A 20,997-nucleotide genomic window follows, 5' to 3' on the forward strand; every position below is an offset into this window, starting at 1 on the left:
TTTCAAATCTGTACAGTTTGATGAATACCCTAAAAGTTGTTTCCAGGGCTGCAATTGAAAACCAATTTTAAATTTTACAGCCAATTTCTTTCCTAGCTAAATACGAACTGCAAGATGCTTTATTTATACTAGAAAATGGCAAAAATTCGTAATAATTCGTTTATTGTATGTGTGAAAATTGCGATGTTTACATGCAAACAACTGTGAGTGGCGGTTAACCGATAAGGACAGGTATGCAACTGATATTGCCAATGGTTAGTATGGGTAGGTCGACAATCGACCGGCTACCACACTTTATCGGCCGTCTACACAAGTTAAATAATTAATTAAAACCAATATTACAATGAAAAGTAAAAATAAACTAGAATAAGTTATTAAAATTGAATAGGCAATACGCCCGACTATTAAGACAACAGCAGCAACAATTGAAAACATTGTCCATCACCAACGCAGACGCCATTTTGGCTATCGGCCGGCTGATTTGTAAAGCTTAGGAGAGCCAGCCAGCAAAAAAAAATTGCAAAAAAAACGAAGATACATAATTAGTTTTTAACAATTTGTGTTGCAACTATGCAAATGTAAGAGCTAAGGTTAGAAGACCGACCAAGTGTGAGTGTACATTAAACGCGGTAACAAAGTGCGACAGTGTAAATTAATGCGTATATTAACAAACAAAACGCACAGTGTTTTTAGGGCGGATGCACAAAATGGTGAGTTGTGCAAAAGCAAAAGGCAAAAGCAAAACGATTTGCTGGCTACATCTGTGTGCGTTTGTGCAGATGAATATGCATGTGGCTAGTATGTATGCGTGTATATTGGATGTGAAGAAAAATGTAGAAGGAAAAATGACTACAAAACATTATAATGTCCTGCTGTAAAATGCAAAATGAAACGGATAGAAAAATGACAAATTCGCATTGTTAATGCCGATTCCTAATATGCATACACACATATATATATGTATATATTTATATATGTATATAGCAAGCAATTTTGTTCTAAGTCTGTCTGTCGTCTGATGCACTTGTGCGGGTCCATGCCCTCCCCTTCCCCTTGCCAATAATCTATGCACATATGTACACACATATACATATTCGAATGCATATGTGTGTATGCAGTGTTGACAACGAACAAATTGCTCAGATGATAAGTTTTGCACGACAGTTGTCAGATTATTGAAAAATATATAAGTTTCAAGCGAATTTTAACAAGAATTACGGAATATCAAGCATTTTGGATAACATCATCATTGTCTATGGTAGGCACACTATAAAAATTCGCGATAAAAGACATTTTAGTGGTTGCTCTTTAGGAAATTTTCTTAAGGTTCTTCCGTCTCCGCTCCCGGCGAATGTGCTGAGTGTGTGTGTGGTGGGAGTGATGTGTCTTGAGGGGGGTGGTTGGAGAAAGCAAGTCCACAGCCAGACTGAGGAGATTCATCCACAAACGCAGCGGCGGCGGCGGTTGCGGCAGTGATGTAATTTTTTTTGGGAAAAAAAGAAAAATCTTTGTTTGCCTACACAAAAAAAAAAACAAATAAATATACATATGTACATATAAGCATGAAAAGAACAACGTAAAACGATAACAACAAAAACAACAACAACATTAAATTAAATTCACACTCGCTGTCCGCAGTGAGAGAGTTTATGATGGGTGTGTGTGTGAGTAGTATATGCATATGTATTTGGCTCTCAACTGTGTGTGTGTGTGTGTAATTCCTCCTCCAGTCTCGTCTTTTGCACCGCTGTGACCCACGTCTATTAAATAATATTGATTTTTCATATTCCAAACCCCACTCTCTCAATTTTTGCGCTCGCTCTTTTTGCGTTCCTTCGTTCGTTCGTTTCGTGCGTGTGCGCCTGTATGGTACGTGAGTGTGAGTTGGCTAGTGTATGTGTGTGTGCGAGTGTTTTTTCGGCCTCCTTTGTGTGCTCGTATTCATTTTGCTCATTCTTCTTTTGCTCTTTGCTTCGTTGCAGTTTATAGATTTTTGCAATTGTGTCCGTTGAGGAGAAATATGTAAACTAAACGCAGCGCGCCGCAAACAGCACCAACTGTGCATGCACCAGCAGCAGCAGCAGAAGCAGAAATAATAACAACAACAGCGACAACAACAACTCAGCAGTAAGAAGAAGAACAACAACAGCAATTCTTATTGGCAAGAAGATTGTTCGGCAGATAGAGAGAGAGAGAAAGAGAGACCAACAGTGCCTAATGTACATTGGTTACAACAACAACAACAACATTCATTCATTCATTTGATGTGTTACCCAAGTCAGGAACAACAATAACAACTAGGAGAAGCATTAGAGGGAACTGTGGAACCACTCGAGTCTCTCTACGGAACCAGGACTGCCATAGCCATAGTCAATAGTCAAAGCCAAAGCCGCCCAGCGTAGACTTCACTAGAATTACGATCAAAAGCACTCACACAACACACACAGTCAGCAAGCAGTCCAACCCCAACAAGAAGAAACGACGACGGCGTTAAACATTTGTGACGCACGTGACGCAGCCAAAAGGCGCCACAATGACATTCGATACACGCCGACAGGGCACAGGAACTGGAACTGGCCAAGCGACGACCACAGCAACAGCAGCCCAGAACAGTAGCAGCAGCATTACAACGAGCACAGCTCAAGGAACGGGAACTGTTACGGCAACTGTCACAGGAACGGGAACAGGAACGGTCACAACTACAACAACAACAACAGGTGGAGTCACAACAGCAAACATGTCGTCGAGCGGTGGCATTGATGCTAACAATAGCAACAACAGTCAGGAGCAGTCAACGGATGCACCACCAACAACAGCAGCAGCAGCAACAACAACAACAACAGCCGGTGGTTGCACTGTAGAAAGCGCCGCAACTGCTGTGTAAGTAAAACCACATTATAGTCATAATTAGTCAGTTGAGAGCAATTTCTATGGGTTGTATATATAGCAGCAAAATTTATTTGTTTACTTTTGCGCAGCGCACAATTCTTATAGACATAGATATATAGATTAATGATTTAATACAAGAAGAAGTGGCGTTGTGTGGGTTGTAATAGTATTTGACTACATATAATATTAATATAGATGATAAAATGATTTAAATAATAGCAAGATTTCAGCACAAAACGTTGACGTCACTTTTAAGTCACTTGGCATTATATAAACCTAAAAGTTATGCTGGGTAAAAAATTTCAGACCTCAGAAATTATAGATTGCATTCGATATAATTCCTATGAAACACTTAATTTCCAGGAATCTTAATATTAGAAACAGCCCAGTCCATTAAACCTTCTCCACTTCAAACGTAAACATACCAATTGTTTATATGCAAATTCATTTAAGGTCAAGTAATATATTATTTAGTAGAACAGGTTATTTAAAGATTTAAAGGCCACAAAAAATGCAATAGAATATCGCAATCCTTAGTAATTATGAAATTGTTGCTTGTGTCATTCATCGACACGGTACGGAAAATGCAAATCACGAGTTTTAGCCTACAAACTAATATATGTATATATAAATACACTCACGCACACGTAGGCTGTAAGAGAGTATGTGTGCGTGCTAATAGTACATTCAATGGCTAGGCTAGATGGGCAATTCAAGTAATAAACACGAAAGGCGACGACGATAATAACAACAACAAAACAAAAATAAAACATCAAAAAACAAAGCGCAATTATCGCTTATCTACTTACTCACTGACTCACGCACTCGCGCCTCCAAGTCGGACGAAAATAACAACGAAATGGTTTACATTATTTTGTATTTACTTTCGATTTTTCGTTGGTTCGCAGGTCGCCAGAGAAGCTGATAGCGTCATTTCCCATTGCTAAGCTGCGCTCGCTAACACAAAAGATATCCAATCCACGATGGGTGGTGCCCGTGTTGCCCGAACAGGAGCTGGAGGTGCTGCTAAATGCCGCCATCGATTTAGCCAAGGCTGGTAAGTTAACAACATAAACAACTAAAGTCATGAAATTAACTACAACTGCTCTCTCTCTCTTTTAACAGGTGTCGATCACGACTGCGAACCGTGTGTGGAGTTCTATCGAAATGGCCTGACAACGTCCTTTGCCAAGATCCTGACGGATGAGGCAGTCAACTCGTGGAAGTTCAACATCCATCACTGCATTCTGGTGTCGTGTGGCAAGCTATTGAACTTGATAGCGATACACATGCAACGCGATAATCCATACCTGCTCGATCTGCTCGCGATTGTGTTTGATCCGGACAATAAGTTCAACACATTTAATGCGGGACGTCAACCGGAATGCTTTGCGGCCCTCGAGTGCATTTGGGGTGTGTTGGATAGCAACAAGATGTTTGCGAAACCGCCGCCGGAGCCAAAGAACCCTCGCGGTTGGCTTGTCGATCTCATTAATCGCTTTGGACAGTTGGGCGGATTTGATAATCTGCTCGAGCGTTTCAATAGCGGTCTGGAATTGTTGAAGCGCAATCAAAACACAAATAAAACAGCTGCCATCGTCGGTGGCTCTAGTTCCACAACAACAGTCAAAAGCATTACATCCAATGAAAGCGGCGGAGGAGGATCGGATGGTTCTGGACAGGACAATCGTTTAACGCTGGCGCTCATACACAGCCTATTGCGGCCCTTCGGGCAATGCTATGAACTGCTGACGCCTGCCACCATTGCCAAGTACTTTATGCCCACTTGGAATGTTGTGTTGGATTTGCTAGACAGTTTCACCGACGAGGAACTGAAGCGTGAGGTGAAACCAGAGGGTCGCAATGACTACATCAATGGCATTGTGAAGTCGGCGCGTTTTCTGGCTAGCCGTTTGACCGGTCAGGAGGAACTGATACGCGATCTGGAAATGTTTCGCCTTAAGATGATATTGCGACTGCTACAGGTGTCTAGCTTTAATGGCAAGATGAATGCCCTTAACGAAATCAACAAGGTGCTGACATCGGTCGCTTACTACTCGCATCGCTCTCAGCCGCTGCCTCATTGCCTGCCCGACGATGAAATGGATTGGCTGACAGCAGAGCGCATGGCCCAGTGGATTAAATCATCCGATGTGTTGGGCATTGTGCTCAAGGACTCGCTGCATCAGCCACAATATGTGGAGAAGTTGGAGAAGATCATACGCTTTTTGATCAAAGAGCAGGCACTAACGCTCGACGATCTGGATGCTGTGTGGCGTGCTCAGGCGGGCAAACACGAAGCGATTGTGAAGAATATGCATGATTTGCTGGCCAAGCTGGCTTGGGACTTTACACCCGAACAGCTGGATCATCTCTTCGAAGCGTTTCAGGTGAGTTGCAAGCAAAAATGTCGATATTTGAAAATCTAATAATTATTGCATTTATTTATAGGCGAGCATGACGACCGCTAATAAGCGTCAACGGGAGCGTCTGCTGGAGCTTATACGGCGCCTGGCCGAGGACGACAAGAACGGCGTGATGGCCCAAAAGGTGCTGAAACTGTTCTGGACCTTGGCGCATAGTCAAGAGGTGCCGCCAGAGGTGCTCGACCAAGCGCTTGGCGCACACGTCAAGATTCTCGACTATAGCTGCTCGCAGGAGCGTGACGCGCAGAAAACTATTTGGTTGGATAAGTGCGTAGGTGAACTTAAGGCTGGCGATTCGTGGGTGCTGCCCGCTTTGCGTCTGATTAGAGATATCTGTTGCTTGTACGATACGTCGCCCAATCATGCGCCACGCACGCAGACCAGCATCAATCGGCAGCAGGTGATTGAACGACTGCAGAACGACTATTCGCTGGTCATTTTGGTGACCAATAGTTTGACTGCGTATATGGAAAAGGTGCGTTCGTTGGTGAATGAGACGCCCAGTTTGGATGCAGCGACCATTTTGATAGATGGTCGTTTTCCACATCAAGCACAGATTGCCGAACGTCTGGAGTTTCTCAAGTTTCTGCTGAAGGACGGTCAGCTTTGGCTGTGTGCCGATCAGGTATGTATTCCGATAATATATCTCAGTTACGAACGAAGTCTTATTGCTTATCCATTCCCAGGCGAAGCAAATCTGGCATTGTCTGGCTGTGAACGCCGTTTTTGCGGCAGATCGCGAGGAATGTTTCCGCTGGTTCGGTAAACTAATGGGTGAAGAACCGGATCTTGATCCGGGCATCAACAAGGACTTCTTTGAGAATAACATACTGCAGTTGGATCCGCATCTGCTCACCGAGAGCGGCATTAAATGCTTTGAGCGCTTCTTCAAGGCCGTCAACTCTAAGGAGGATAAACTAAAGGCCATCCATCGTGGCTATATACTCGACAATGAGGATCTCATTGGTAAGGATTATTTGTGGCGTGTGATTACCACGGGTGGCGAAGAGATTGCCAACAAGGCCATCGATCTGCTGAAGGAGGTTTCAACGGCATTGGGACCACGACTGCAAGAGCACATCACAGAGTTCCACGAGATCTTCATTGGCGAATGCTGCGCTCGGCTGCGTGCTCACTACAGCAACATACAGATATTGGGCAAAGCAATGCTGGAGGATGCCGATAATCAGGATACGAGCAACGACGAGTCAAAGGACACAAAGATGCGTTTTATTGAGGCGGAGAAGATGTGCCGCATCATCAAGGTGTTGCAGGAGTACATCAAAGAGTGCGATCGTTCGTTTAGCGGCGATCGCATCCATTTGCCACTCAGCCGCGTCACGCGTGGCAAGAATACTAGTCTCTATATACGTTTTCAAACACCCGGACGACCCATTGACGATATTGAAATTGTGACGCACAGCAACGAAACAATGGCGGCCTTCAAGCGCAACCTGTTGAAGCGCATCAAGGGCAACTCCACGTCCACCAACAACATCAAAGTGGATCTCTTCTATACGAATGGCGAGCTGATCGAAGTGTCCGATGAAATCAATCCACTTTATCAGTACACCATACGTGACAAAATGATATTGACAGCAAAGCTGACACAGGTGGGCATTGGCCTGGCCAGTAGTCCCGACTCCTCCAGCGATTCCAGCACTGGTTCGCCACCCAGACCCTGTCCAGATATGCAACGCGTCGAATCGGAGAGCACGTTGCCCGGCGTGATTATATCGCAGAACTATCAGTACACCGAGTTCTTCTTGAAGCTGCATCAGTTGGGCAGCGATCTGGAGCATGGACGACTGCGCGATAGTGCTAAAGTGTTGCTGCATCTGCTGCCCTGCGATCGCCACACAATGCGCATGCTGCAGTTGATGTGCCGAGTGCCCAAATCCACAACCGGCGATGGACCCAAAGAGGAGGATGCATTGACCAGCAGCGGACAAAGCGCAAGTGATGCGGTGAGTTTTGATTTGCTATGGAATAAATTCAAATTGCTAATAATATTTAATGCCTTTGCAGCTGAATGCCGATGATTGCACTCCGGAGCAAATGTTTCTTCATCCGTCGCCTGCTCAGGTGTTGTACAATCTGAGTGTGCTGCATGGACTGTTGATTCCCGCCCTGGATCCGCTGGGCGAATCGGCGCTGCAAGTGCAATCGGCCTGGATGCATTCGGGCTGTGCACATTTTGTGCTTGAACTGCTGACCAAGAACAACTTTTTTGCCCAGCGCCGATATGCACACGAAACGCGCCTCGTTCCAATGCGTTCTGCGGCTGGCGAAGCTGTTTCTGTACATTGTGGGCAGCGTGTTGTCGCGTGTGGGCGATGAGCCCATGATCTGTGACTACGACAATGGTGCACGCTCCCAGGTGGACATACTTAAGCAGAACTTTTCGACAACGCCGAACAGTGCGCAGGGCACGTTGCGTGCCATTTCGGCCAAACTAGCCGAGATATTGGCCACCGAGATGCTCTCTGCTAGCCACGATGGTGAGCGATGTCGTGCACTCTTCAGCTCCACGCTGCAATGGTCGTGTCCAGACATTAGCACCATTAAGGCTGTCGTACATCTGGCCTGGGCCTCATCATGTGGCAATCTACAGGCACTGGGCAGCAGCAATGATTTCGAGGATGATGCCATCATACCGGATGGCCAGGACTTTAGTGTGTGCAAGGAGGCACTCGAGGTGTTGACGATCTCGTTTATACTCAATCCCAGCGCCAACGAGGCGCTGAGCAACGATGCCAATTGGCCCAAATTTATTACCTCAATTGTGCTGAAGAATCCGCTGCGCCATGTGCGTCAAGTGGCATCCGAGCAGCTGTTCCTGGCCTCCACCTATTGTGCCGGCGATCGACGTCCCTTTGTCTACATGGTCAATCTGCTTGTGAGCGCACTGAAAACTCTGGTGCCCCAATACGAGGCAACTTGTGCGGAATTCTTCTCGGTGCTCTGTCGCACGCTCTCGTATGGCTGCATCTACAATTGGCCACTTCAGATTGGCGAGGGACTGCTAAGCGATGAGATCAATTGGCTGCGCAAGATACGCGAGAACGTCAAGGTAACTGGCGATACGCAGGTGCATGAGGAACTGCTGGAGGGTCATCTGTGTTTGGCCAAGGAGCTGATGTTCTTCCTCATGGCGGACTCCAAGGCGCAGCTCAATGAACTGATCCATGAGTTGATCGATGACTTTCTGTTTACGGCATCGCGAGAGTATCTGCATTTACGCAAGCACGGCAGCCTGCGCTTGGACACGGTGCCGCCGCCAGTGTGCCGCAGTCCCCATACAATTGCTGCCGCTTGTGATCTCCTTATTGCTTTGTGCCAGCACTGTGTTCCTAATATGAAGCTACTCACCAATACACTCATCGATTTCGTCTGCACGGGTAAGTAAAAAGAATTTGGTTCTTACTAATCAGATTAACTTGAATTTGCTGTTTTTTTTAGATACCGATCCGTTGCGCGAATGGGATTATCTGCCGCCGGTGGGCGCCAGGCCAACCAAAGGTTTCTGTGGCTTGAAAAACGCTGGTGCCACCTGCTACATGAACTCGGTGCTCCAACAGCTTTACATGGTGCCAGCCGTACGTATGGGCATTCTAAAGGCACATGGCGCAGCCACAAATGATAACGAGGACTTTAGCGGCGATTCGGATATGGGCAGCGGCGGTGGCAGCCTTGGTCCATCCTTCTTTGCCGGACCCTCAACAATACCCTCACTCTCGTCAACATCTTCGACGGTAGCATCGTCGTCGTCTGATGATGGTGCGGATGTGCGTAAGAACTATCACGTTATCATATTGAAGCATGTGCAGGCCATATTTGCTCATCTGGGCCACAGTGCACTGCAGTTTTATGTGCCACGAGGCCTCTGGACGCACTTCAAGTGAGTACATACGAAATTGTAAATAAAGAATACTTAAATAATCACATATTATTCTTGAAATAGATTGCAAGGGGAACCGGTGAATCTGCGTGAGCAACAGGATGCCGTCGAGTTCTTTATGTCGCTGTTCGAGAGCTTAGACGAGGGACTGAAGGCACTCGGCTACACTCAGCTGATGAATGCAACGTTGGGCGGCTCGTTTAGCGATCAAAAGATATGCCAAGAGTGCCCACATCGCTACTCCAAAGAGGAACCATTTAGCGTATTTAGTGTTGATATTAGGAATCATAGCTCATTAACCGAATCTCTGGAGCAGTATGTCAAAGGAGAGCTGCTCGAGGGAGCTGATGCATACCATTGTGATAAATGTGATAAAAAAGTAAGTGAACTGAACTATTTTATTTTTTATACTACAATTATTTCATTATTCTTTTTAATGCTTTTAGGTAGTTACCGTTAAGCGGCTATGTGTCAAGAAGCTGCCGCCCGTGTTAGCCATACAATTGAAGCGCTTTGAATACGACTACGAGCGCGTCTGTGCGATTAAGTTTAATGATTATTTTGAATTTCCTCGTATCCTGGATATGGAGCCCTACACAGGTGAGAAAGCAAAATGATTAAAAGTGAACAAAGAAGGTCTTAAAGTCTTAAAGTGCTAACAGATTACTGACTATGCAAATATAGTCTATTTGTAAAGTTCTGACTACCAATATTTACCGATATCTAATTCACTAATTAAATTAATGCTAATTTGTTGTATACTTATTTTGTATAGTTTCTGGCCTAGCTAAGCTAGAGGGTGAAGTTGTGGAAGTAGGTGATAATTGTCAAACAAGTGTTGAAACAACAAAATATGAACTGACCGGCATTGTGGTGCACAGCGGACAGGCATCCGGTGGCCACTACTTCAGCTACATAGTATCCAAGTAAGTGTCAAAATGTGAACCACAAATTATTGTCAAATCATCACTAATAATGAATCTCTCTTGTAGAAATCCAACGAATGGCAAATGCCAGTGGTATAAATTCGATGACGGCGAAGTAACTGAATGCAAAATGCATGAAGATGAGGAAATGAAGGCGCAATGCTTTGGCGGTGATTACATGGGCGAAATCTATGACAACAATCTGAAACGCATGCAGTATCGTCGCCAAAAGCGTTGGTGGAATGCCTACATGTTGTTCTACACGCGTTGTGATCAGAATCCCACACAGTTTGATGCCAGCGTAGAGCAATTGTCACTCACAGAAAGCCGAAATGTTGTGCTGCCACTACCAAAGCCAATTGAACGGAGCGTTAGGTGGGTACTCTAGATAATTGAGTCTATGATTTAGCTTATTTCTAAACCGTATTTTAAATTGCATTTCAGACATCAAAATATACGCTTTTTGCACTCGCGTAGCATTTTCTCAGTCGAGTTCTTCAATTTCATCAAGAAGCTGGTCAGCTGCAGTATTCCATCGACACGCAGTGATAAGATTGTAAGTATTAAATATGAAAATGACGTAATATTTTCGGTAATTGATAAACATATATTCTTTAGACACCCGCCGCTGAGGAGCTTTCGCTGCTGGGCGTGCAGTTGGCATCACAATTTCTGTTCCACACCGGATTTCGCACAAAGAAAACCTTGCGGGGTCCCGTCATCGAGTGGTGAGTAGCATTGCGCGTTAGAAATGTTTGTTCTTTAATTAAATTGTGTATGCTTTACCACAGGTACGACACGCTCTCACATCACATACGTTCCTCGTCGCTGGTACGCAAATGGTTTGCGAATCATGCACTGCTCTCGCCACCATCGCGCCTGGGCGAATACATACTGATGGCACCGTCACCAGAGGTGCGCACCGTGTTCGTCAAACTGGTTGTGTTCTTTTGTCACTTTGCCATCAACGATGAGCCGCTTGTCGGTTACGAGGGCAGCAATCTCTGCGAGCAGGTACTCATCAGCGTGCTGCGCCTGCTCAAATCTGAGGCTGCCGACTATGGCAAGCATTTACCGCACTATTTCAGTCTATTCAGCATGTACGTAGGCCTGGGCACACGGGAAAAACAACAGCTATTAAAGGTGAGTAATCTGCTTTAACTCATAATTACAACTTTATTCAATTGCCTTTTCCTGTTGTAGCTGAATGTGCCAGTGCAGTTTATGCAGGTGGCCATGGATGATGGGCCTGGGCCATCGATTAAGTATCAGTATCCGGAGTTCAGCAAGTTGCATCAAGTGGTGTCGCATTTGGTGCGCTGCAGTGATGTGAGCGAAAAGTGCGAGAACTCCAATGAAAATGCACGTCCATTGCCCAATCCATTCAGGGACTCGAACATCGCCCCAGACGATCTGACACCGCTGTCCAGCGAGTGCATGGACATTCTTTTCAACCGGACTGGGTAAGTTTGTCGTAGAGATTATATCTCAGTTCAACAACTGATTTACTTTGCCTTTTGCAGCTATATTAAAAAGGTCATCGAGGATACGAACGTGGGAGATGAAGGGCTGAAACTGTTGCAGTATTGCAGCTGGGAGAATCCACATTTTTCGCGTGCGGTTCTTACAGAATTGCTGTGGCAATGCGGCTACGCCTACTGCCATGACATGCGCCATCATACCGATCTGTTGCTGAACATATTGCTGATTGAGGACTCGTGGCAACGTCATCGCATACACAATGCCCTGAACGGTGTTGCGGAGCAGCGTGAGGGATTGCTGGAGACGATACAGCGTGCCAAGACGCATTATCAGAAGCGCGCCTATCAGATAATCAAATGCTTGACGCATCTGTTCCACAAATCACCAATCGCCCTGCAAATGCTGCACACCATTCCAACAATCAGTCGCCACTGGAGCATTGCGGTTGAATGGCTGCAGGATGAGCTGGAGCGTCAGCGTGGAATTGGCTGTCATTACAACTCGTACTCATGGTCCCCGCCGGCACAGAGCAATGATAACACCAACGGTTATATGCTCGAGCGTTCACTGTCCGCAAAGAACACTTTGTCCATGGCTTATGAACTGTGTCCGGAGGTGAGAGAGAAGACTACGACGGTGCCTATAATGCAATTATATTCTTATAATAATCATTGTGCTAACTCAAGTTTTCTTGTGCATTTCAGGACCAGGAGGAAAACAATGAATCCGATTTGGAGTCTAATGATGACAACAAGCAAGAGCAGCAGCAGCAGACACGAGCAAAGCAGCCACCAGGCACAGAGGCTACGAGCAATGAGCAGCAACAGCAGCAGCAGCAGACCCAACCACAACCAGAACAACAGCCAGATAACAAAACGGTTAACTATACGGGTTTGACCACAATACCCACAATTGGTGGGTGGCCGAGTCCAGCACCGACCTCGACACCGACATCGACCCCGGTGCCGGCTGTGACGTCGACCTCCATGGATGGCAATGGCATCCCACGTTTGTCACGTCAGTTGTTTGGTGCTTACACCTCAACCGGAGGCACTACGACTGCAAATGTGGCACCTACGAGTGGCAGCGGCAGTGGTGGGGGAAGCGGCAGCGGTGCCAACAGCGAGACGGAAAGCAGCGCTCAGGAAACTGGTAATGGCGGAGAATCCAACATAAACGGACTTACTAATAGTTTGGATCACATGAAAATTTCAATGGAAAAGGTAAATGGGAAATGTTTGTAATGCGGTGTTTAAGGGTAGATTTAAGTTGATACTATTGTAGTTATCCTTGGTTATCAGTGTCCTGCCTTGTCATACAACAGACATACAAATTCCACACCTTACACACACACACAACATACAAAACTCAACATGGTAACTTTGTTCTAATTCTTTCTCTATTTCAACTATCCAAAATGAAACTCTCCTTTACGATGTTTCGCTGTTTCGTTTTTGTTGTCCCTTCTTCTTCCCTTCCATCTGACAATCTGTGCGCAGGGCAGCCGCAATCGTATCAACCGAGGAGGTAAATTGCCACCGGCGGCGGAGCTGCTAATGCCGCCACTGCAACAACTACAGTCACAACAACAACAACAGCAAACGAAATCGCAACAACTACAACAACAACAACCACAGTCACATCAACAGAAACATCAACTACAGCTTCAGCTACAACCTAAACAGCAACAACAACTCCAGCAGAAGCAACAACAACAACAGCTACAACAGCAACAACAACAACAGCAACAACAACGTGGTGATATTAGCAACAGTTCCACCAGCCGCTTAATTTGATTTGCCGCCAAGTTAGTTAGAAGTTGTTCATTTAATTCTTTGATCCGACCACATGTTTGTTTGACTGTTTGTTTTGTTGAATTGAATTAGTTTTTTTTACGAAACCTTTATTTATTTTGTTTATAATGTTTTGTTGTCACTGCCAAACAAAGCCAAACAATGAGCTTGCATCGTGCTAATGTGCCATTGATCATCATTTTGTTATCCGTTTCGATTGATAACACTAGCAACTAGCGACTTTTCCTGGCTTTTATTTCAGCTCAATGCTTTATTGATTCAGGCACAACACTTACCCACACACACACATACACACGATATACACCTGTACATACTCACACATACACCTTTATATTCACATTTGCATACGTAGTAATTTCTGCTTTATTGTTTTCTTGACTTACAAAACGCATTCGATCAAGAGTTGAATGCGCCACGATCATACTTATCCTTGTCCCATTTTATTTAATTGTTAATTACACTTGAACCTTATTATTTATATGCTTCTGTTTTATGTTCACAGCAATCGGCGCACAGGAAAGAGCGAAGAAGGCCATTGAAAACAAAAAAGAATTCGTTTGGAAGTGCAGCGGAAACCGAGGAAGTGGAAACAACAGAGGCAACAGCGGCAACAACTCCCGCAACAGCAACAACAGTGTCTAGTGAACAAACAACAACATCAACGCCAGCAACAACTACAACAAAATCGTCGGAGACTACAACAACTATAACGATAACAGAACCAACGACAACAACAACCACAACAGCAGCGATTGCAACAATTATGACACCGGCAACAAATACAGCGACAACAACAACAACACCAGCTACAGCAACAACGGGAGCGGCTGAACTCAACTCATTAATTGAGAAACACTTAATTTAAAAATCATGGAAACAAAACAAAAGTTTTTTTGCAATAAAAAGTAACAACAATTGCAGGCATCACGTGGCAATGTGGAATGTTGCGTGTTGTGTGAATTTAGCTGGAATAAAATTGTTGTAAAATCAAAAACAACAACATTAAAATAAAACAAAACGAGACTTAAATGCTAGTAGTTATAAACAATCGAAATAAACAAAAGAATGAAAGAGAAATAAAAATATAAACACAAAGATGAAATACGAAAGAGAAATGAGAACGAAATGTAGACGAAGTCAGACGGAGCAGAAAAAAGAAAAGAAATAGAAAGCGATAATGAATGAAAGGGTGTTTAAATAGTTATTGTACTTTATACCTTATTACCTAAACAAATTACATACACATACGACAACACACACAAACACTCTCTCACCTACACACACACCTGCATTCACTAATACTATGGTGGTTTAAGTTGCACGTTAATAATTGTATTTATATAGTATATATAAATGAGAGATGTATTACGCATGGAAAGCGAGCAATCTAAACATTAACTGAATCAAATGAAACCTACTACATAAACACACGAAATACACACCCAAAAGATACATGCATACATAAATAAAAACTTAGGAAACAAAATAAATAAATAAATATATATATACATATATATAAATACATTATATATGTGTGTGCTCGGCCGTTGTGTCGGACACAGCGGAACAGTTTTGATTAAGGCAAGCAAAACCAAATTGCATCTTCAGTACTCATCATGCCACACAAGTCTCGTTCGCTCGCCTCCCCCCCCTACGAGAAGCGTTTCCCCTCTTGCAAATCAAGTGAAATTCATTAATTGAATGATAAAGAAATAACAAATCAAAAAAAAAACAGTATAGAAAACGCCAGCGAAGATAGGACAAATGTGGACTAATAAAAGCAAAACGAAAAAAAAAAACAAAACAAAAAAGAAACCTAAAAAAAGATTATAAATAAAATAAACTTGATTATGTTTATACTAAGTACATATATAAATATATACATATATTTTTAATTATTTAGTGTTTTTTTTGTATTAAGTGAAATTTGTTAAACATTTATTAAATTATTATGTTTTAAGTTGCAACAAAATAAACGCGAAATGTAAGCAAACAATCGCATTCTTAATCATTTGTTTCCTCACAATAGATCAATCAAATATTTGCTAAATTACCTAAGCAATCTGTATTTTATTTTACATACTTCGCTATGTATATTGTATGAATGTTATGTCTGTGAGAAGTGATTGCGAGAACATGCATATAAATTAAACCAGAAAACACAGAATCAAACAAAAAATTAAAAAATAAAACAAAACTAAATTTTTTTCCAATTTTATTCTTGGTTTATGCACACAAATGAAACGAATTCCATTCGATTCAAAAAATATATTCTGCTTTTAATGTCAAAGGACATGACAACAATAATGGTCCATTACATGGCTTAAATCTAATAAATGCACGCGGTAAAGCTTAAAACTGATTATAAAACACAGAAATAGACAAAGAAAACACAAAAACATTCTTGTGGATAAATGCAACAATTTCCCTGGTACGCAATCAAAATCACAATCATTCTTAGTTGGCAGCTTCCTCATCGACGAAAGTAATAACTGCAGCGCCCTTGGCAACATTATCGCCCTCGGCGCCGCCAATCGACTTAATGACAGCATCCTTTGGCGCCTTCAGTATGTGCTCCATTTTCATGGCTGTTAAAAGGATTAATTAACAATGATTTTACGTTCATATTTCATTGTTAAACTTACCAATGAGCACGGCCAGACTGTCGCCCTTCTTCACCTTATCGCCTGGCTTAACTAACACCTTCTCCAGCACACCTGGCATTGGTGCCACAACTCTGGAACCACCACTGCCTAACTGATCAGCCTGGGCGCTCAAAAACTTGGGCTGCACCAGCTCAAAGTCTTAATTTGCCGTTCTATTTAAGAAAGACATCAATTTAATTACTGTTGAAAGGCAGATAACTTAAAGAGCTTACCTCCAAGAAGAGCGTAACGTTTGAGCCATCAATGTTGGCATTGTAGGTGGAAATTGTGTTGTCGATGTTGGCACGGATTTTCAGACGTTCGCCATCCAGCACACGCTCGGCCTTGATGACTTGCCAGGCGCCGCCATCAACGCGGATCTCAATGTCGCCATTGTCATACTTAACTTCTACAGCATAAACTAAAATAGAAACAAGTGTAATTAGATTTATAATAAAAGGAATTACCCCATTTTCAATGTCATACCCTTGTCCTGAGCCTTCAAGTTGTATTTGCGCAGCAACGCGTAATTGAGACGCGCATTCGATGCGGCAGCAAATGGATCTTGACGACCGCTGGCATTAGTTGCAGCTGCCTGCAGTTCATTGAAGATTAGGGAAAGCGCTGCTTGGCTCAGCTGCTGTGGCTCGATGACAATCGGTGGAAACAGTGTATCAAAGTGCTGATCAATAAAGCCAGTGTGCACATTGGCCAACTGGAACTCGGGATGCGAGGCCAAATCGATGAGGAAGTTGATGTTAGTTTCCAGTCCAGAAATCTATAAAGAATTTAATGTTTAACAACTTGCACAGAGGAGAAAAGCTTGTAAAATACTCACATGATATTCGCCCAAACGAGCAATCAGCGAGTTCAGTGCCTGCGTGCGATTCTCGCCCCAAACAACCAGCTTGGCAATCATGGGATCGTAGTGCACAGACACCTCGTCTCCCTCACGAACTCCTGTCTCCACTCGCACCTCAGCGCTGGGTTTGGGAGTACTCAGATAGCGCAATGGGCCAGCGCCTGGCAGAAAGCCTCCACGTGGATTCTCAGCATAGATACGGGCCTCGAAAGCGTGGCCACTGCGCTTGATCTGTGCCTGTGTTAGGGGAAGAGGTTCTCCGGCAGCAATTCGTATTTGCCACTCAACAAGATCGGTGCCGGTGATCATTTCAGAGATGGGATGCTCGACTTGCAGGCGAGTGTTCATCTCCATGAAGTGGAAGGACAGATCCTCCTTGTCCAATATGAACTCCACAGTGCCAGCGCCAACATAGCCCACAGCCTTGGCAGCGCGCACAGCAGCTTCGCCCAGTTCCCGACGCAGTTCCTCGGATAAACCAGGCTACAATAAATATGACGTTAGTTAAGCCTCATTAATTATAAAGATATGTGCTTACCGCTGGCGCTTCTTCGATAATCTTCTGATGACGACGCTGCACGCTGCAGTCGCGTTCCCACAAATAGACAGCGTCACCATACTGATCCGCAAAGACTTGGACCTCAACGTGACGCGGCGAGCGCACGTAACGCTCAAGCAGCACAGAACTATTGCCGAAAGCCTTCTGTGATTCAATGCGTGCCGAGTTCAAGGCGGTAAGGAAATCCTCGGGTTTCTCAGCAATTCTCATACCTTTGCCGCCACCGCCGCGCACAGCCTTGATCATAAGAGGAAAGCCAATCTTGGCGGCTTCAGCTTGCAGGCAAGTGTCGGATTGATCATCACCATGATAGCCATTAATGATGGGAACTCCGGCAGCTGCCATGATGGCTTTACTCGTGCTCTTGATGCCCATGTCACGAATGGCTGAGCTGGGTGGGCCCATGAAAATGACACCTTCCTTCTGGCATAGCTCTGCGAATTCCACGGACTCGGACAGAAAGCCATAGCCAGGATGAATTGCTTGCGCACCAGATTTCTTGGCAATTTCAAGAATGCGTTCGCCACGCAAATAGGCGGAGGCTTCACCTACACGATACGCTTCATCGGCCAACTCGGTGTGCAAACTGTGCTCGTCGGGATCGGAGTAAACAGCCACTGTGCGCACTCCCAGCTTGCGAGCAGTCTTTATCACACGACAGGCGATCTCGCCACGATTTGAAATCACAATTTTGTTGATGGGCTGCACTTTCGGTGTGGCCTTTGTAGCCAAGCACCTGGAAATGCAAAAAAATGTTTATGTAACAGTTGTTCTCCAGAAGTAACGTTCTTTATTGGCACTGTCTATGATTCAATCTTATTGTGCTGCTTACCTAGCGCCGTTTCCCAAGTGTTGCAATAATCTTGTATACATTTGCGCAGAGCTTATTTATTGTAAATATTTATAATAATAAAAAAAAGAACTGCTGCGCGCTGAGTGGCAGCCTTATCACAAGTGTTTTTCGCACACGATCAGCAGAGCATGCAGCCGGTAACACTGATTTCTATGGTCAGACATGCATGTCATGCAAAACTGTTATCCAATTTTGTATTGTTTGGTTAGCATATTAAATACGCACTTAATGACAATCATATTAATTACAGCTAAAGCATATTTATATTTATATTATTAATTGATTATTTTAAATGATTTATGCACCTTACAATATTTAAAATGGGATTGATAATAGTGCTTTGGCTTATCGATTATCGACAACAGAAATTTATAAGAAAATCGGTATATTTTTGTATGGTATTTCGGGTTATTGGCCTTAGCGGTATTTTTATCGTTATCGGTGCATTGGTGACCGGCATAAATTGGGCTTTACGGTTTACGTTTTGTTTAATAAACAAATAAAGAAAGCTTCGGCATCTTAAAGCGAATTTGAAAATTGACAGTAAATTCAAACAGCTGTGCGTATTTTTGGTTACATGAAAATTCTAATATACACATGTTGCTCCCCACCACACAATAAATAGGGCTTCTTCATCATAGAAAGCGTCTCCACTGCAACTGAGATTCGTTGAAGAAGAAGCATGGACAAACGGGTCACAATCCTTTTACCCAATGGACGGCGTCAGAATGTCAACGTTAAGCCTGATATGACGCTGCTGGAGATCCTAGAGACTGCTAGCACCAAACATGGCTTCGACAGCGAGCAACATTGCCTCAAGTTCCACAACAAAGATGTGAGTTTGACGCAACAGTTTCGCTTTAGCGGGCTGCCCAACAACTGTGTGCTTGAAATGGAACCCACAGAGAAACGACGCACGCTGAGCAACGTCGTGGTATGCATCCAACTGGCAGATGGCAGCCGTGAACAAGGCGAATTTTCACCCAGCGCCACCGTGTGGCATGTGGTGCAGGAATTGTGCCTGACACTGGCAGATAGCTATGAGAGTCCTGTGATTATTTACATGCGCAGCGAGGTGATTGGTGCGGAGCAGATGCAAAAAACGACATTGAAATCGCTGGGGATACTCGAGGGTCGTGCCATGATGCGGCTGATTAATAAGAAACCAGAGGATTTGAAGCGTCAGGCAAATGTCTACAAACCAGCTGAAGTGAAGTCCAAACCCAAGGATGATGATGACCAGCCGAGCACCTCGCGTTCGGCCATGGGCGGCTCTTCTGGCGGTGGTGGCGGTGGGTTTGCGCTCACCAGCGATATGGTCAAATCACTAAAGCGCACAGCTCCGGAAGAGACCGCTGGCAAGGCAGAGGAAGAGAATGCAGCTGCTGCTGCAGTTCCCAAAGATGAACCCGTCAAAGCTAAATACGATTGGGGCAGTGGATCCGGTTATTCATTGCATCATCGCAATAGGCAACAAGAATATGAAGATGCTGATGCCGAAGAGTTGCCAGGCAAAGCGCCTCCCGTGGTTAATGTTATTGGTCCAAGAAACGCGGTGCTTTTCTCACTGGATGCTGCTAATAAGAATAACGATGATTTGCCCGATTCCTTTTTTGATCTGACTGTCAATGACTTAAAAATGGTGCTCCGTGATTTAAAGCGCACAGCCTCGGGCAACGAGGATGCACCACTGCTCACTTCTAATCTGCGTGAATTGGAGCGTCAGAAAGCGATGTTGGCGAAGCTCAATCAATACAAGGATTGCGTGATACGCATACAGTTCCCCAATCGTTATGTACTTCAAGGCATTTTTAAGCCACACGAACCTCTCTCCCGTGTGGAGGACTTTGTGCGTGAATTTCTGACGAATCCCAGCGAACAATTCCATTTGTTTACCATACCGCCGAAGAAGGTGTTGCCATCGAGTGAGACGCTGCTGGAGTTGAATTGTGTGCCCAATGCCATGCTGCACTTTACATTCGTTGAGGAGAAGCTGAATGGCGTCTCCGATGGTTGCCTGCAGGCCAAATACATGGATCAACTGACGTCGGAGGAGGGAGCTCTCTTTGCTGTGCAGGAAGTATCGTCTCACCAAAGCCAGCGTCAGCTCAACTAGTTAATAATAATAATTGTTATCGAATGTACTACTAATTGGGCTAAAAGGGCTTTAAGCGAACAGTTTGTATGTGATTTTCAAAGAAAGAAAATTTTCGCTTTATTTGTAAAGCGTTCAAATGCTCGAAGTTGTTTTTTTTAGAAAGGACATCTGATGGAGAAAATATTTTAGGATCCACAATTGCGGGGCAGGGCCCATGCTTTGACTTAGACTATGGCTGATTTTAGATTGTGCATGAGTAAAGCAAATTGTTGTGTTGACTGAGATTAAGTTGAGGGAAGACTAATCTGAGGAGACTTACAGCAGAGGAACTAGTTGCTCCATAATTTATGCAATGAAATTCTTTAGAGAACCAATTGTAAACACAAACAAGGAACAAAATGTTGCCCTTTAATTGGAAAAACATATATGTATTCTGTCAACAATTATTAATAATAGTGAAGCTTATTTACAGCTTTAGTCCGACTACATCCATGTGCGGTCTATAGTATGCGCCAATGCCGAAGTTGGTCAGCTAATAGAAA

At 44.1% G+C, this 20,997-nt stretch overlaps 3 protein-coding genes across 4 annotated transcripts; 2 read left to right on the forward strand and 1 right to left on the reverse strand.

Annotated features, from left to right (window-relative positions):
* Nucleotides 1–277: 277 nt before the first annotated feature.
* Nucleotides 278–14,521, forward strand: LOC133835605 (probable ubiquitin carboxyl-terminal hydrolase FAF). The gene is given in 20 exon segments (XM_062265613.1): nt 278–710; nt 1,983–2,880; nt 3,798–3,946; nt 4,015–5,279; nt 5,341–5,940; nt 6,002–7,282; nt 7,344–7,541; nt 7,543–8,716; nt 8,778–9,216; nt 9,280–9,595; nt 9,663–9,816; nt 9,992–10,142; nt 10,209–10,517; nt 10,587–10,698; nt 10,761–10,870; nt 10,934–11,285; nt 11,346–11,605; nt 11,666–12,239; nt 12,329–12,847; nt 13,941–14,521. Coding segments are annotated over 19 exon segments (8,673 nt in total). The 5' UTR covers nt 278–710; nt 1,983–2,533; the 3' UTR covers nt 14,304–14,521.
* A 501-nt stretch (nt 14,522–15,022) lies between these two features.
* Nucleotides 15,023–18,487, reverse strand: LOC133835608 (methylcrotonoyl-CoA carboxylase subunit alpha, mitochondrial). Its single transcript, XM_062265620.1, has 7 exons — nt 18,337–18,487; nt 17,484–18,240; nt 16,922–17,428; nt 16,570–16,861; nt 16,304–16,504; nt 16,084–16,242; nt 15,023–16,026 (listed from the first exon to the last, which is right to left on the reverse strand). The coding sequence occupies exons 1-7, from the start codon at nt 18,375–18,377 to the stop codon at nt 15,896–15,898; spliced, it is 2,088 nt and encodes a 695-aa protein (XP_062121604.1). The 5' UTR covers nt 18,378–18,487; the 3' UTR covers nt 15,023–15,895.
* A 281-nt stretch (nt 18,488–18,768) lies between these two features.
* On the forward strand, nt 18,769–20,592 carry LOC133835615 (tether containing UBX domain for GLUT4). 2 transcript variants are annotated; one of them, XM_062265630.1, is made up of 2 exons: nt 18,769–18,916; nt 18,999–20,592. In XM_062265630.1, the coding sequence occupies exon 2, from the start codon at nt 19,040–19,042 to the stop codon at nt 20,471–20,473; it is 1,434 nt and encodes a 477-aa protein (XP_062121614.1). In that variant the 5' UTR covers nt 18,769–18,916; nt 18,999–19,039; the 3' UTR covers nt 20,474–20,592. The 2 variants fall into 2 exon arrangements, with proteins under 2 accessions (XP_062121614.1, XP_062121613.1); XM_062265629.1 differs by having other exon boundaries at nt 18,776–18,916; nt 18,983–20,592.
* Nucleotides 20,593–20,997: the final 405 nt, after the last annotated feature.

Source organism: Drosophila sulfurigaster, chromosome 2R, assembly GCF_023558435.1.
Source record: "Drosophila sulfurigaster albostrigata strain 15112-1811.04 chromosome 2R, ASM2355843v2, whole genome shotgun sequence".
Lineage (NCBI taxonomy): Eukaryota > Metazoa > Arthropoda > Insecta > Diptera > Drosophilidae > Drosophila > Drosophila sulfurigaster.